This window comes from Puma concolor, chromosome E1 (genome assembly GCF_028749965.1).
Source record: "Puma concolor isolate L17-30 chromosome E1, mPumCon1.1.hap2, whole genome shotgun sequence".
Classification (NCBI taxonomy): domain Eukaryota; kingdom Metazoa; phylum Chordata; class Mammalia; order Carnivora; family Felidae; genus Puma; species Puma concolor.
The window spans coordinates 19,898,577-19,912,726 of NC_141680.1; the positions used below are offsets into that span (position 1 = coordinate 19,898,577).

General features: G+C 37.1%; 1 protein-coding gene across 9 annotated transcripts in view; it reads left to right on the forward strand.

The window, feature by feature from the left end:
• The window catches only part of NF1 (neurofibromin 1), a 247,612-nt gene that overhangs the window by 65,861 nt on the left and 167,601 nt on the right, over positions 1-14,150 (forward strand). For all 9 annotated transcript variants that reach the window (XM_086686551.1, XM_086686554.1, XM_086686552.1 and 6 more), the window contains exons 6-11: positions 4,647-4,714; positions 4,966-5,041; positions 5,745-5,902; positions 12,966-13,139; positions 13,627-13,749; positions 13,987-14,061. In XM_086686551.1, the coding sequence (XP_086542677.1) occupies positions 4,647-4,714; positions 4,966-5,041; positions 5,745-5,902; positions 12,966-13,139; positions 13,627-13,749; positions 13,987-14,061 (674 nt within the window). The remainder of the gene's footprint in view (positions 1-4,646; positions 4,715-4,965; positions 5,042-5,744; positions 5,903-12,965; positions 13,140-13,626; positions 13,750-13,986; positions 14,062-14,150) is intronic.

Genomic DNA, 14,150 nt, shown 5'->3' on the forward strand with positions numbered 1-14,150 from the left:
ATATAGATCAATACTGTAAGGCTCTGTTCTATCTCTATTACCAATTTTAGGTCATTACTATTATAAAACCAAGCAACAATTAAATCACTTTCAGTAACTTTAATAAAGAAAGAAAAATGGATTATTTTAGCTATTATGTTAAGTGGATAGCAGTTGTTTTAGACTGTAATAAACCACAAATCAATTCACAGTTGAAATTTTAAGATCTTAGTATCTATCAGTAAGCATTAAGAAGTTAAGGATGATAAAATTTAGAGATTTTCTTTCCATATAAAATTTCAGAAGTGTATGTGGTTTTGTGGTTTTTATAACTGTTTAGGGACATTTCAGAAATAAATCTAGGGGACAACTGGGTGGCTCAGTCAGTTAAGTATCCAACTTCGGCACAGGTCATGATCTCGTGGTTTGTGAGTTCAAGCCCCAAGTGGGGCTCTGTGCTGATAGCATGGAGCCTGCTTGGAGTTCGTTCTCTCTCCCTCTCCCTTCTCCCTTCTCCCTCTCCCTCTCCTCCCTTCTCCCTCTCCCTCTCCTCCCTTCTCCCTCTCCCTCTCCTCCCTTCTCCCTCTCCTCCCTTCTCCCTTCTCCCTTCTCCCTTCTCCTCCCTTCTCCTCCCTTCTCCTCCCTTCTCCTCCCTTCTCCTCCCTTCTCCTCCCTTCTCCTCCCTTCTCCTCCCTTCTCCTCCCTTCTCCTCCCTTCTCCTCCCTTCTCCTCCCTTCTCCTCCCTTCTCCTCCCTTCTCCTCCCTTCTCCTCCCTTCTCCTCCCTTCTCCTCCCTTCTCCTCCCTTCTCCTCCCTTCTCCTCCCTTCTCCTCCCTTCTCCTCCCTTCTCCTCCCTTCTCCTCCCTTCTCCTCCCTTCTCCTCCCTTCTCCCCTCTCCCCTCTCCCCTCTCCCCTCTCCCCGGGCACCTGGGTGGCTCAGTTGGTTAAGCGGCTGACTTCGGCTCAAGTCATGATCTCACAGTTCGTGAGTTCGAGCCCCGTGTCGGGTTCTTTGCTGACTGTTCATAACCTGGAGCCTGCTTCGGATTCTGTGTCGCCTTCTCTCTCTGCCCCTCCCCCATTTGTACTTTGACTCTCTCTGTCTCTCTCTCTCAAAATAAGTAAACATAAAAAAAATTTTTAAAAAAGATATATACATTGGAATTGAGAATAGACTACTGTGTACAACACATTCAAGCTGTCGTAAAGGTAAGGTTAACGAACTTGGAAGGCAAAAAGGCTCAAGAGTACTGTGAAGTCTACTGCCATCATCTGGAAATCAGAGGAGAGCAAGAGCAAAGAAAGTTGGAGGGATGCATTTTAAAACTGACTTAGAGAGTAAGTCACTCATTCACAAGTCCAGAAAAATACGACCTTTAAATTATATACACAGTTTTATTACTTGAAGACTCATCTCTATCTTAGAAATATACTTATGTAAATATGGTAAGTACCTGTGTCCCTTCATTAAAAGTCCATAAGGGGCAACAAAAACAAAAATAAACAAGAGAGACTACACCGGATTAAAAGCTTCTGTACAGCAAAGGAAACAGCAACAAAATGAAAAGGCAACCTACTGAATGGGAGAAAAATATTTGCAAATTGTATACTGGGAAAAGTTAATATACAAAATATGTAAAGAACTCATTCAACTCAATAACAAAAAAATGTAATTAAAAAGTGGACCAAGGACCTGAATAGATGTTTTTGTAAAGAAGACGTATAGGTGGCTAACAGGTACATGAAAGGATGTTCAGCATCACTAATATCAGGAAAATGCAGATCAAAACCACGCTGAGATATCTCCTCACGTCTCTTAGAATGGCTTTTATCAGAACAACAAGAAATAGTAAGTGTTGGTGAGGATATGAAGAGGAAATCTTGTACACTGTGGGTGGGAAGGGAAGTCAGTGCAGCTGCCATGCAAAACAGTATGGAGGTGCCTCAGAAAGTTCAAGGTAGAACTACAATATGATCCAGCAATTCTGCTTCTGGTTATTTATCCAAAGAAAATGAAAACATTGACTTGAGGACATATATGCACCCCATGTTCATTGCACTATTATCTTATACTAGGGAAGATAGATACAGAAACAACTTAAGTATCCATTGACTGATGAATTGATGAAGAAGATATATATATATATATATATATATATATATATATGTATATATTTAAAATGTACATATGTTTATATATTTATATAAAATATTGTATATATAAATATGTAAAATATAAAATATAATTTTATATTTATATATAAAATATAAAAATGTTTACATATGTTACACATATAATATATAAGGTGGAATATATATATTATATATATTGAAATTGAATGTTATTCAGCCATAAAAAAGAAGGAAATCTTACCATTTGTGACAACACGAATGGACCCTAAGGGAATTATGCTAAGAGAAAGACAAATACCGTACAGTCTCATTATATGTGGAATCTTTAAAAAAAAAAAAAACAAAACCAAAAACAACCAAATTCATAGATACAGAGAACAGATTAAGATTGGTGGCTGCCAGAAGTGGGGGAAAGGGTGAGGGTGACGGGCAAAATGATTTAAGGTGGTCAAAAAGTACAAACTTCCAGTTATAAAATAAAAAGTCATGGGGATGTAATGTACAGCACGGTGACTGTAGTTAATTGCGTATTTGAAGGTTGCTAAGAGAGTAGATCTTAAAAGTTCTCATCACAAGAAAAAAGTTGTGTAACTATGTATGGTGAGGGATGTTAACTAGACTTGTGACCATTTTACAGTATATACAAATACTGAATCATTATGTTGTATACCTAAAACTAGTATAATGTTGTTTGTCAATTATACGTCAATTAAAACAAAGTCCATAGGCGGAGTTCTCTGCCAAGGGACTGTTACCAGTAAAATAGTTTATAGAAGCCTCATCTTTTCCCTGTATAAATCTTTTTGTAGATGTGGACAATATATTGATGGAAGAGAAAGTATCTAAGATAGTCATATGGAGAAATGTTTAGTCTTTTTTTAAAAATGCAGTCTACTATTTTGAACAATCACTTAAGCAAAATAAAAACAAATATGTTAAATGATGAAAAGGATGTGTAAGTGACAGGTTGGCAGTATTTATCAAGAGTCTTAAAAAATATTCAATCTCCTCAACCAGGCAGTTCTACTTCTAGATCTGATCCTAAAAAAAAAAAAAAAAATTAATATGGAAAAGATTTGGACATAAAGTGTTTATTTGGGTGCCTGGGTGGCTCAGTCGGTTCGGTGCCTGACTTGGTTTCAGCTCAGGTCTATCCTGGGGTCGTGGACTTGGGCCCCTGTGACGGGCTCCTTGCTAGGTGTGGAGCCTGCTTAGGATTCTCTTTCTCCCTCTGCCCCTCTACCCTGCTCGTGCTCTCTCTCTCTCTCTCAAATTAAAAAAAAAAAAGTGTTATTAGTGTTATTTATAATAGTGAGATATTGGAAATATCTGTTTTTTATTTTTAATTTTTTTCTTTTTTGAAAGAGAGCGTGTGTGCAAGTGGGGAAGGAGCAGAGGGGGAGAGAGAGAATCCCAAGTAGTCTCCATGCTCAGCATGAGGCCTAACGCGGGCTCAATCCCATGACCCTGGGGTCATGACCAAGCCTCGAGTCAGACACTTAACCGACTGAGCTACCCAGGTGCCCCAGTATTGGAAATACCTTAAACATATAATTGGAAAACGTTTAAATAACTTTAACCATCGACTTAAATATCCTGAAAGACAGACTATGGCTTTGAAACCCAATTCAATAATTTATTAAATCTGTAACCTCAGAAACACAATTTGCTCATCTGTAATATCTGAAAACGTTAAGATTTTGGAAGAATTAAGTGTATTAGATTGAAAATATCTGGCACGTTGTAACTGTTAAGTAATAGTTACTATCATACTTAGATTGTCAAATATATGTATGAGGAATTATTAACGATACGGGAAAAATTTGGGATACTATGTGAAATGAAGAAAACAGGTTTGATTTAGCTTTTAGTGTTACATATGCACTCAAAAATGGATGGAAGAAAGTTTACCAGACTGTTAACTGTGATTTTGAATGGTAGAAGCATGGATGATATTTTAAATTCCCCTTAGATTGTTGTGTAGTTTTTGAATTTTCTACAGTGACACGTGTTTTGTACTTAATCAGTTATTGAAAACAAAAGAAAAAAGCAATCTTTGAAATTCAGGGCATATTTGCTTTTCATTGAATTTTGTCTTCAGTGGACATAGCCAGTGACGTTTTTGGTTTATATTAATTGTCTTTATCTTCACATTGCTTACAAATAATACTGGAACATGGGGCACCTGGGTGTCTCAGTTGGTTAAGCGCCCGACTTCAGCTCAGGTCATGATCTCACAGTTTGTGGGCTTGAGCCCCACATCAGGCTCACTGCTGTCGGCACAGAGCTGGTTTCTGATCCTCTGTCCTCCCTCACCTCCCTCCATACCTCCCCCTCATGTGCATGTGCGCGCTCTCTCTCTCTCTCTCTCTCAGAAATAAATGAATACTAAAAACAAATAATACTGGCACAAAAGTTTGTATGTAAAAGGAGTGTTGGGTGTTTTGTTTTTGCTTTTCTTTACTAGTAGCTCTGAATTGTATTTGTGTTCACTGATTAATTTTAGAGTTAATTAAAAAAATTTTTTTTTTCCAGAAACAGCATTTAAATTTAAAGCCCTAAAGAAGGTTGCACAGTTAGCAGTTATAAATAGCCTGGAAAAAGTAAGTTATGACCTCCTTGACATTAAAGTTTTGTTAAATTTTGGTTATAAACGTTGCTGTCTTTACTATTTTGAGTCAAAAGTCATGACTTCAGTGGTAGTTTCACGTTAATATTTAGGAGGAATGCATTGCAGTATTCTTATGAAGGAAATTAGAGTTTGTAATATAATTGAGGTTGTAGGACATTTTATTTACTGTACCATGAAAATATCCCCGCTTTCATATAAAAACGTATGTTTTGTTATTTGTAGGCATTTTGGAACTGGGTAGAAAATTATCCAGATGAATTTACAAAGCTGTACCAGATTCCACAGACTGATATGGCTGGTAAGGATAAGAGTGACTTACTCATGTTTTAAACTCTTACTTACGAGGTAAAAACCTACCACTTTCAAGGTCATTTTTGTTAAGGTGCTTTTACATCTTGTCCCCTGATATCAAATAGGAAATAGTATTTTTCTCTTATATTTCAAAATGACCTTCAATCCTTTTCCTTTCCTTTGAGCAAATAGTAAAAGAAGTTTGGAATGAAGCCCTAATCTCTAATTAGAGTTGTGGATAGAATATTTGATGGCTCTTCTTTATAGAGAAAGCCCTTTTTTGTGCGCTGAGGCTTTATTTTGTATTTAGCGAGATGTGTATAAAGTGGTGACATCCTTCCCTAGAATTTTGAGACACAGCTGTGAGGCAGAGAATACAGACTCCTGGAGAGCTTTGATGATTCCTTTTGGGAAGCTGTGCAGTCTTTGTTTCTTGCGTACATCGCAGTTTGCGTAAGGCCCTGCGCGTTGAGACTAAACACAAGTTTGGCCATTTGACCTTTCCTAGGGTGGATCAAGATAGCTCTTTTAATACAGACAATGTAATATTTCTTGTCTCCTTCCCTGAATGAATTTAATTGTTTACGTGAACTTCCAAGTTTATCTTTTAAAAATGTGGCATTTGGGTTTTTGGTTAGTGCTGGCTTTTAATTTAATGCCAGAGATTTTCTTCTCATCTAGTAATATCATTGAATTGTATTTCCCCATAGAGTGTGCAGAAAAACTGTTTGACTTGGTGGACGGTTTTGCCGAAAGCACCAAGCGTAAAGCAGCGGTTTGGCCACTGCAAATCATTCTCCTTATCTTGTGTCCAGAAATCATTCAAGATATCTCCAAGGATGTGGTTGATGAAAACAACATGAATAAGGTGAGCAGGGCAAAATCATTTCTATTATGTCCAGATGTCAACTAGCTTATTTTAACTAAGGTGTATGTATCGCTTTGGGCTTAGCAATCTGTAAGCACCGCGTTTCAGGGGACCGTTTCTAATTATGATCATTTTAGGTCTCTTTGTTCGCTGGCCTTGACAGAGACATACTCATACCTAAATTTATTTGGAGGGAAAATAAATGATACCACTCAATTAAAAATTTAAAACAGTTCTTTAGTGGGGTGCCTGGGTGGCTGCTAAGTTGGTTAAACTTCTGACTGTGGCTCAGGTCATGATCTCACAGTCTGTGAGTTGGAGCCTAGCATCAGGCTCTGTGCTGATAGCTCCCTGTCTCTCTGCCTCTCACCCGCTCCCTTTCTCTCTCTCTCTCTGACCCTTACCCGCTCACACTTTGTCTCTCTCTCTCTCTTTCTCAAAAGTAAATAAACATGAAAAAAAATAAAAAAATAAAATAAAACAGTTCTTTAGTTCCATTTTTTTACCAGAGAAGACTGATACTTCTGTCAGTGTTAAACATAGTTTTTCTAATAATCATTGCACGGGTTGCCCTGTTAGAGTTCATCGGTTTTGTGTTGTGTTATTTGCATGTACTTAGGTGTGTACCTACTTGGTGCTAATGAAATTGTCTAATAATTCATTTTAGATATTTTCAAACAGTTTTCATAGCATTTTACGAGGAAGGTAGGATGCCACATATGCCATCTATAGTGAAATTGGTACTATAAGAACTGCTAATTTTAAGGGGCTCTTATAATTTTTAAAAAATAGAGCAGGGTGTTAATCTTCTTTGTTTTGGTAATACATTTTTTGTTTTTTGCCACTTTGGGAGAAATACTCTTAGCTGAGTCAACATAAACTGGGCTCCCACATGACTTGCCTGTGGATGTAGATGTTCAGAATCAGCTGAGTGATTCAATACTTTGTAGAAATACCAGGTAGGGAACTTATGCATTAGGTGGCTAAACAAGCGAACTTCAGTAATCCTTTAGTCTTTGATGCTATGGTACTCCACTTAGGTCTGTGTCCTCAGTTTTCCATTGGGAGTACACCATTTTTCATGCTAGGTTGTTTTGGAGCATGTCCGAAGAGTAGTTTTGAGGGATTTCTGTTTATTGGGAAAATAGAGGTAAAAAGCTACTATAAATTCAGTACTACTTTTAAGTGAATTTATATTTGAATAATCACAGCTACATCTTTGCAGATGTTTGCTTTATTTGTGTATCTTACATGACTTTCTCATTTTCTATTGAATCGTTTGTTCTTTATTGATTTGTAAGGTGTCTTTTTATTTTGAGAGAGAGAGAGAGAGAGGGCTCAGATGAGCGAGGGTCAGTGAGAGAGAGAGAGAGAGAGAGAGAGAAAGCGGGGCTCACCAGAAAGCAGGGCTCGTGTTCACCTGAAGCAGGGCTCGATCTCACCTGATGTGGGACTCGAACTCACAAACCATGAGATCATGACCTCAGCCAAAGTCAGATACTTAATGACTGAGCCACCCAGGCACTCTGTAAGTTGTGTGTTGTCTGTACACTTTTACTTAATTTCTCTTTTTAAACTTTGTTTATGGTTTTTTGTTTGTTTTCATTTGGTTTTTGCTGTTTAGGTATTTAAAATTTGTCTGTAGTCATCTCTGTCTTTTTGTCTCTTAGCTTTTTTGGTCAGACTGCTCCTACCCAAGATTTTACTTATTCATTTTATTGAGATAAAATTCACATACCATAAATATACTCTTTTAAAGCCTACAATTCAGTAGTTTTTAGCATATACAAAAAGTTGTGCAACCATCACCACTAATACCAGAACATTTCTATCATCCCAGAAAGAAGCCTTATACCTGTTAGCAATCACTTCTTATTCCTCTCTCACCCTAGCTTCTGGCGACCACAAGTCTGCTGTCACTATGAGATTTGCCTATTCTGGACATTTCATACAAATGGAATCATGTAATATGTGGCTTTTGTATCTGGAACATCTGAGATTTTTGAAATTGGCTTTTATATATTTCTTAGTACGTTTCTAGGTTAAAAAGTTTAGATTTTTGAAATCTTTCTGGATTAAAAGAAATGTATTATTTATTTATTTTTTTAATGTATTCTCACTCTTTCCTGGGCATATTAGTTATGAGCTAACCAGTGTTAATGGTTGGTTGATACGTATCCTTCCATTCATATCTACTTGCTCATAAAAACATTCAAATGAAAATACACGTACATGCATAGACTGGTGATTATATTTTAAAATGAAATCACACACACACACACACACACGTATATATATATATATATTTTTTTTTTTTTTCCTTTAAGTACTCTCTACAGCCAGTGTGGGGCTTGAACTCATGACCCTGAGACCAAGAGTCACATGCTCCACTGCCTGAGCCAGTCAGGAGCCCCAAAATGAAATCATTTTATACACATTCTGCAGCTTGCTTTATTTACCTTAGAGTGTATCTTGGCTCTTCCTCAAAATAGTTGATAGAGATCTAACACATTCCTTTAAGTGTTGGATAATATTCTGTTACACTGATGAGCCTCATTTACTCAACCATTTGACGGTGAATGGATGGATTCTTAGATTTTTTCAGGTTTTTGACTTTACATTTAATCCTTAAGTAAGTATCTTTGTTCATGTATTTTTGTTACCTGATGCTTTTAGTTCTGTAGACTAGAATTCCAAAACTGGGATTTTGTGTCAAGGACATTTGAATTAAAAAAAAATTTTTTTTTAATGTTTTATTTATTTTTGAGACAGAGAGAGAGCGTGAACGGGGGAGGGTCAGAGAGAGAGGGAGACACAGAATCTGAAGCAGGCTCCAGGCTCTGAGCTGTCAGCACAGAGCCCGACGCGGGGCTCGAACCCACAGACCGTGAGATCATGACCTGAGCCGAAGTCAGATGCTTAACCGACTGAGCCACCCTGGTGCCCCTTGAATTTAAAATTTTTAATAGTTATTTTTAGATTTACATTTCCCAATATTTATACCATGTCACATTTTCACCAATATGAATTAGAATGCCTGTTTTTCTGCATCCTCACCAGGACTACATGTTTTTCAGTCTTTAATGAGGTAAAAAAGAGCATCTCATTTTATTCATTGCATTAGTGAGGTTCAGGATCATTTCTGTTTCTAGGTCATTTGCATGTTTTCTTTTGCATGTCTGTTGATTCCCCCTCCCCCCCCTTTTTTTTTACTAGTCTCTTATTAATTTATGAGACTGTCTATTAGTCTCTTACTGAATGATACCACATTTGATTTAGAAGAATGTTTTATTGTTCTAAATTGTTAGTTTTTTTGGAGATTTGAAAAATTTAATTGTGGTTAGAAAATGGTGGTACGTATTTGCTTTAAAAGTGTCCTGTGGTCATCAGAGTAGAATGTGTATCATTTTTTAGGGTACAGAATTTAATGTAAATGTTTAAAACTGCACTTACAACTGATCTGTAGTTCTCGAGAACTGCTGTAGGGGCTTGAAAGTCCCCTGTGAATATGCTGGGGGAAATGCTTAGTTTAGCTGTCTGAGCTCCCCTAGCCCTCAAGTAGCAGTATGCTCTGTTAGCGTGGCAGAACTCCTCCTAATCGTTGGTAATCACGCCTAGGTCTTTATTATAAAGCAAGCAAAGAATAAACAACAAATAGAACCCTTAGCAGACTGGATTGGGCTTTTATTTACACATTGTTGACTGCACACTATATGCAGAGTGGTTCTGTTTTTCAGTTTATAATTTTTGTTATTACTATTTTATTGTTTTTTTACTGTATTAGGGAAGGTAGTATAATGGCTTACCACAATAGAACTTTATTATACTTATGAAGCGCTAATGAGCTGCTGATCTGAATAGCTCTGTGGGACGGCCCTCCTTTTTGTGGTTTCTTAGGACCTTGCACAGCAAAGACTGCCATCTTTAAAACATAGCTTCTGTGGAAGTTGCTTCTATTCTGCTAGCCAGAAGGCAAAACATGGGAAATCATCCTGAGGATTTTGATGGGCCAGGCCTGGAAACATCACACTTTCATTCACATGCCATTGGGTAGAACTCAGTCACATGGCCATATTTAACTGCAAGAGAGCCTGAGAAATACATTTATATCCCCAGGAACCAAGGAATGAAGGAATTAGGGAAGACAGAGGGAGTCAAGGATGGCTTAGACTGCTGTCTCCCTAGAATTCCCAGTTATTTCTTTATGGGTGAAGAGCTACATTTAAAGAGTACGTGTCCACTAGGAGAATAATGTGGCTATATGTGCTGCGAGAAGGAGTGTGGAACCTTAGTTGAGCTTGAAATAAGAATAGAACTTAGAAAAGAGAAAGAGATACAGAGTTGTTCAGACCAGGGTGATCAAGAAAATGGATTGTGTACAAATGTTAAATAAAGATATGTTCAGAAAAGTTGCTTAGCCTTGAAGATGGAAGATTCATGCAGGCAGTGATAAGAAATGAGGATGAAAGGCAGATGTGAATAGTCTGGAAGATACTGTGAGCCAGTTTGGATTTAAACTTTATTCTTTAGGCAATGAGGAAAAGTCCAAAGTTTAGGGTTAAAGGTGAGATATGCAAAGTAGTGTTTTTGGCTGATAAAAGGAAAGTCCAAAGTGGGAGCTAGGTCAAAATAAATAGGAGTTTAGCTTTTAAAACTTTTATTTATATTCTGGTAAAATAACCCAAAATTTATCCTTTTAACTGTCTTTAAGTGTGCAATTCAATGGCATCAAGTACACTCATAGTGTTTTGTAATCATCACCATTATCTATTGGTGAACTTTTTATGGTCCTGTTAGATTCTCTATGTTAAACAATAACTCCTCATCCCCTCCTCCTCATTAGTCCCTGGTAACCTCTATTCTACTTTTGGTCTCTTGGAATTGCCTATTCTAGGTACCTCATATAAGTGGAATCATACAATATTTGTCCTTTTATGTCTGACCTATGTCATTTAACATCATGTTTTGTGGCATTATCAGAATTTCATTACTTATTATGGCTGAGTAAATATTCGTGTGTGTGTGTATGTATGTATACCACATTTTGCTTATATCCTAGAAATTTCTTGTGTGCAGTGGTATTTCATTGTGATTTTGATTTGCATTTTCTTAAGTTTTTAAAAAAGTTTATATAAGTAATCTCTACACTCAATGTGGGCCTTGAACTCCTGACCCCAAGATTAATAGTTGGATGCTCTTCTGACTGAAGCAGCCAGGCCCCCTGATTTTCATCTTTCTAATGGACTAACCATGTTGAGCATCTTTTCATAAGCTTATTGGCCATTTGTATTTCTTTGGAGAAGGTGTCTATTAAAGTTCTTTGCCCATTTTTAAATTGAACTGTTTATTTTTTGTTGTTGAGCTGTTGGAGTTGTTTACATGTTGTAATCCCATATCAGATGTATGATTTGCACATGTTTTCTCCCATTCAGGTCATGATCTGTGGTTTATGAGTTTGAGCCCTGCATCGGGCTCTGCACTGACAGCACAGAGCCTACTTGGGATTCGGTCTTTCCCTCTCTCTGGCCCTTCCCTGCTTGCACACTCTCTCTCTTTTTCTCATAATAAATAAATAAACTTAAAAAAAAAAGCAAACAAACAGTAGTGTTCTCACTTTTAATTCTGGGTTTTGGTAATTTAGGTCTTCAGTCTTTTTTCTTAATCAGTCTAGATAAAGGTCTCTCAAATTTCTTGAACCATTCAAAGAACCAACATTAAAAAAAAAAAAAAGATTATTTAGAGAGGGGGAGAGAGAGAGAGTGAGCAGGGGAGGGGCAGAGAGAGAGGAGAGAGAGAATTCCATGCGGGGCTTGAACTCACAAACCATGAGATCATGACCTGAGCTGAAATCAGGAGTCTGATGTTTAACTGACTGAGCTACCCACATGCCCTGAGAGCTTTCTTCTTTTTCATGTGAGCATTTCCAACTATAAATTTTCCTCTTAGCACTGCTTCCACTGCATCCCATTTTTGGTGTGTTGTGTTTTCACTTTGATCTGTTTCAAGATGTTTTCTAATTTGTGTTTTTTTTCTTTGACCATTGGTGTTTAATTTTCATATATCTGTGAACTTTGCAGTTTTCTTTCTGCTGTTGATTTCTAGTTTCATTGTGATCAGAAAAAAATATTTCATATGATTTCAATCTCTTTAAATTTGTTAAGACCTTTCTTGTAGCCTAACATATGGTCTATCGAGGATATTGTTCATGTGAACTGGAGAAGAATATATATTCTGCTGTTTGATCAGTTTAGCTTTTGACATGTTATATTTGAGAATTCATGTAAGTGGAGATGTGAGGTTTTCATTTAGGAGAAAAGCAGAGGGAGAAATGTGTTGATGAGCTGCAAAGAGGGCTTGAGATCACAAGAATGGACAACTTTTTGTGAGGAACAGAATGTAGAGCAATATTGGTATGTCCTTAGAAGGCTGAAGGTTGAATATTGTCTGGAGTTTCAGAAAAGGATTGACAGTTTGACATGGACCATGACTAAGGTAGTATAATATTTAGAAATATTTTGAAAGAGAATATGATCAGCTGAATTCAGGGTTGAGAAGTCAACTACCATGTTTGGGAAGGACTGTTTCTTAAGTCCTTTAATAATTCAACCAAGAGGGGCACCTGAGTGGCTCATGAGCGTCGCTTGAGCGTCCGACTTTGGCTCAGGTCATGATCTCACGGTTTGTGGATTCGAGCCCCGCGTCAGGCTCTGTGGTGACCACTTGCTCAGAGCCTGGAGCCTGCTTCAGAGTCTGTCTCCTTCTCTCTCTCCCCCCTCCCCTGCTCACGCTTTGTCTCACTCTTTCTCAAAAATAAATAAATGTAAAAGAAAAATTTTTTTAAAATAATACAACCAAGAAAGTGAAGAACAGATTCTGATTCTGGGGATTTGAGAAACATGTCAGCGATGACAACTACCTAAATTTTGAAATAAAAAATTGGAAATATCAAGTATGTGGTTTTAGAATATGATTTTTAGAGGCTGATAGTTGGCTATTTTATGAGACAAATCTGAAATGTTAGAAACTTGGCATATTGTCTCGTTTCTGTATTTGAATTCTGTAGAAGTTGTTTCTGGACAGCCTACGGAAAGCACTTGCCGGCCATGGAGGAAGCAGGCAGCTGACGGAGAGTGCTGCAATAGCCTGTGTCAAACTGTGCAAAGCAAGTACTTATATCAACTGGGAAGACAACTCTGTCATTTTCCTCCTAGTCCAGTCCATGGTGGTTGATCTTAAGGTAATTTGCTTTTTACTTCTCTACCTCAAACTTTAAGAATACCTAAGGAAAAATAAACCTCCAGTATTAGTATTATTATGCTAGATAGTTGTCAGAGATCATTGCAAACACCGAAGTTCTGAATCTTCTTTGATGATACCTTCGTAGGACCTGCTTTTGTTGTTTTTGGGTTACTCAGACTAAATAAAGTGGCTTCGAATTTGACGAAAACACAGAATTAGCCAGTTTTCTTAAGTTATCATAAACATTCAGACTTGGTTTTACAGTAACGTAGAAATGAGGGCCTGAAAGGAACCAAACATGGTACAGCAAGAATTTTATCAGACCAACGAACCACAACGTTAGTGTTTTCTACTTCTTCTGGCAACTGAATGTTACTGCCCTCTACGTGGATGCTGTGTTGATATTATTAAATACGAGTAAAAAAAAAAAAAAAAATACTGCATGACTGTTTAAAGGCTTTTGTTTTCTCTCGGGATTTTTATAGAACCTGCTTTTTAATCCAAGTAAGCCATTCTCAAGAGGCAGTCAGCCCGCAGATGTGGATCTGATGATTGACTGCCTTGTCTCTTGCTTTCGTATAAGCCCTCACAACAACCAACACTTTAAGGTGAGAACATTGGTTTTTATCCAGTTATGCTTCCTGATGCTGTTGGTCCTTTCTTTATAAATATGAAAAGACTATGAGGATGAATTGGTATTTCTCAATATTATACATTAATACTAATTTTAAGACCTTAAGAATTTATTCTGTTTTTTAAAAACTTTGTTTCTTTTATTCTCATTTGTGCTACAGGATATTTTTCTCTTAGAAATAATATATGATTTTTTTTTCTTTCCCCTGTAGATCTGCCTGGCTCAGAATTCCCCTTCTACATTTCACTATGTGCTGGTAAATTCACTCCATCGAATCATCACCAATGTAAGTCCAAAAGGTATTGCTAAATTACTTAAAATTTTTTTCTTCCTTTATTTCTTTACAAAAGACATTCTTGGTTTATAAAAGGTTTT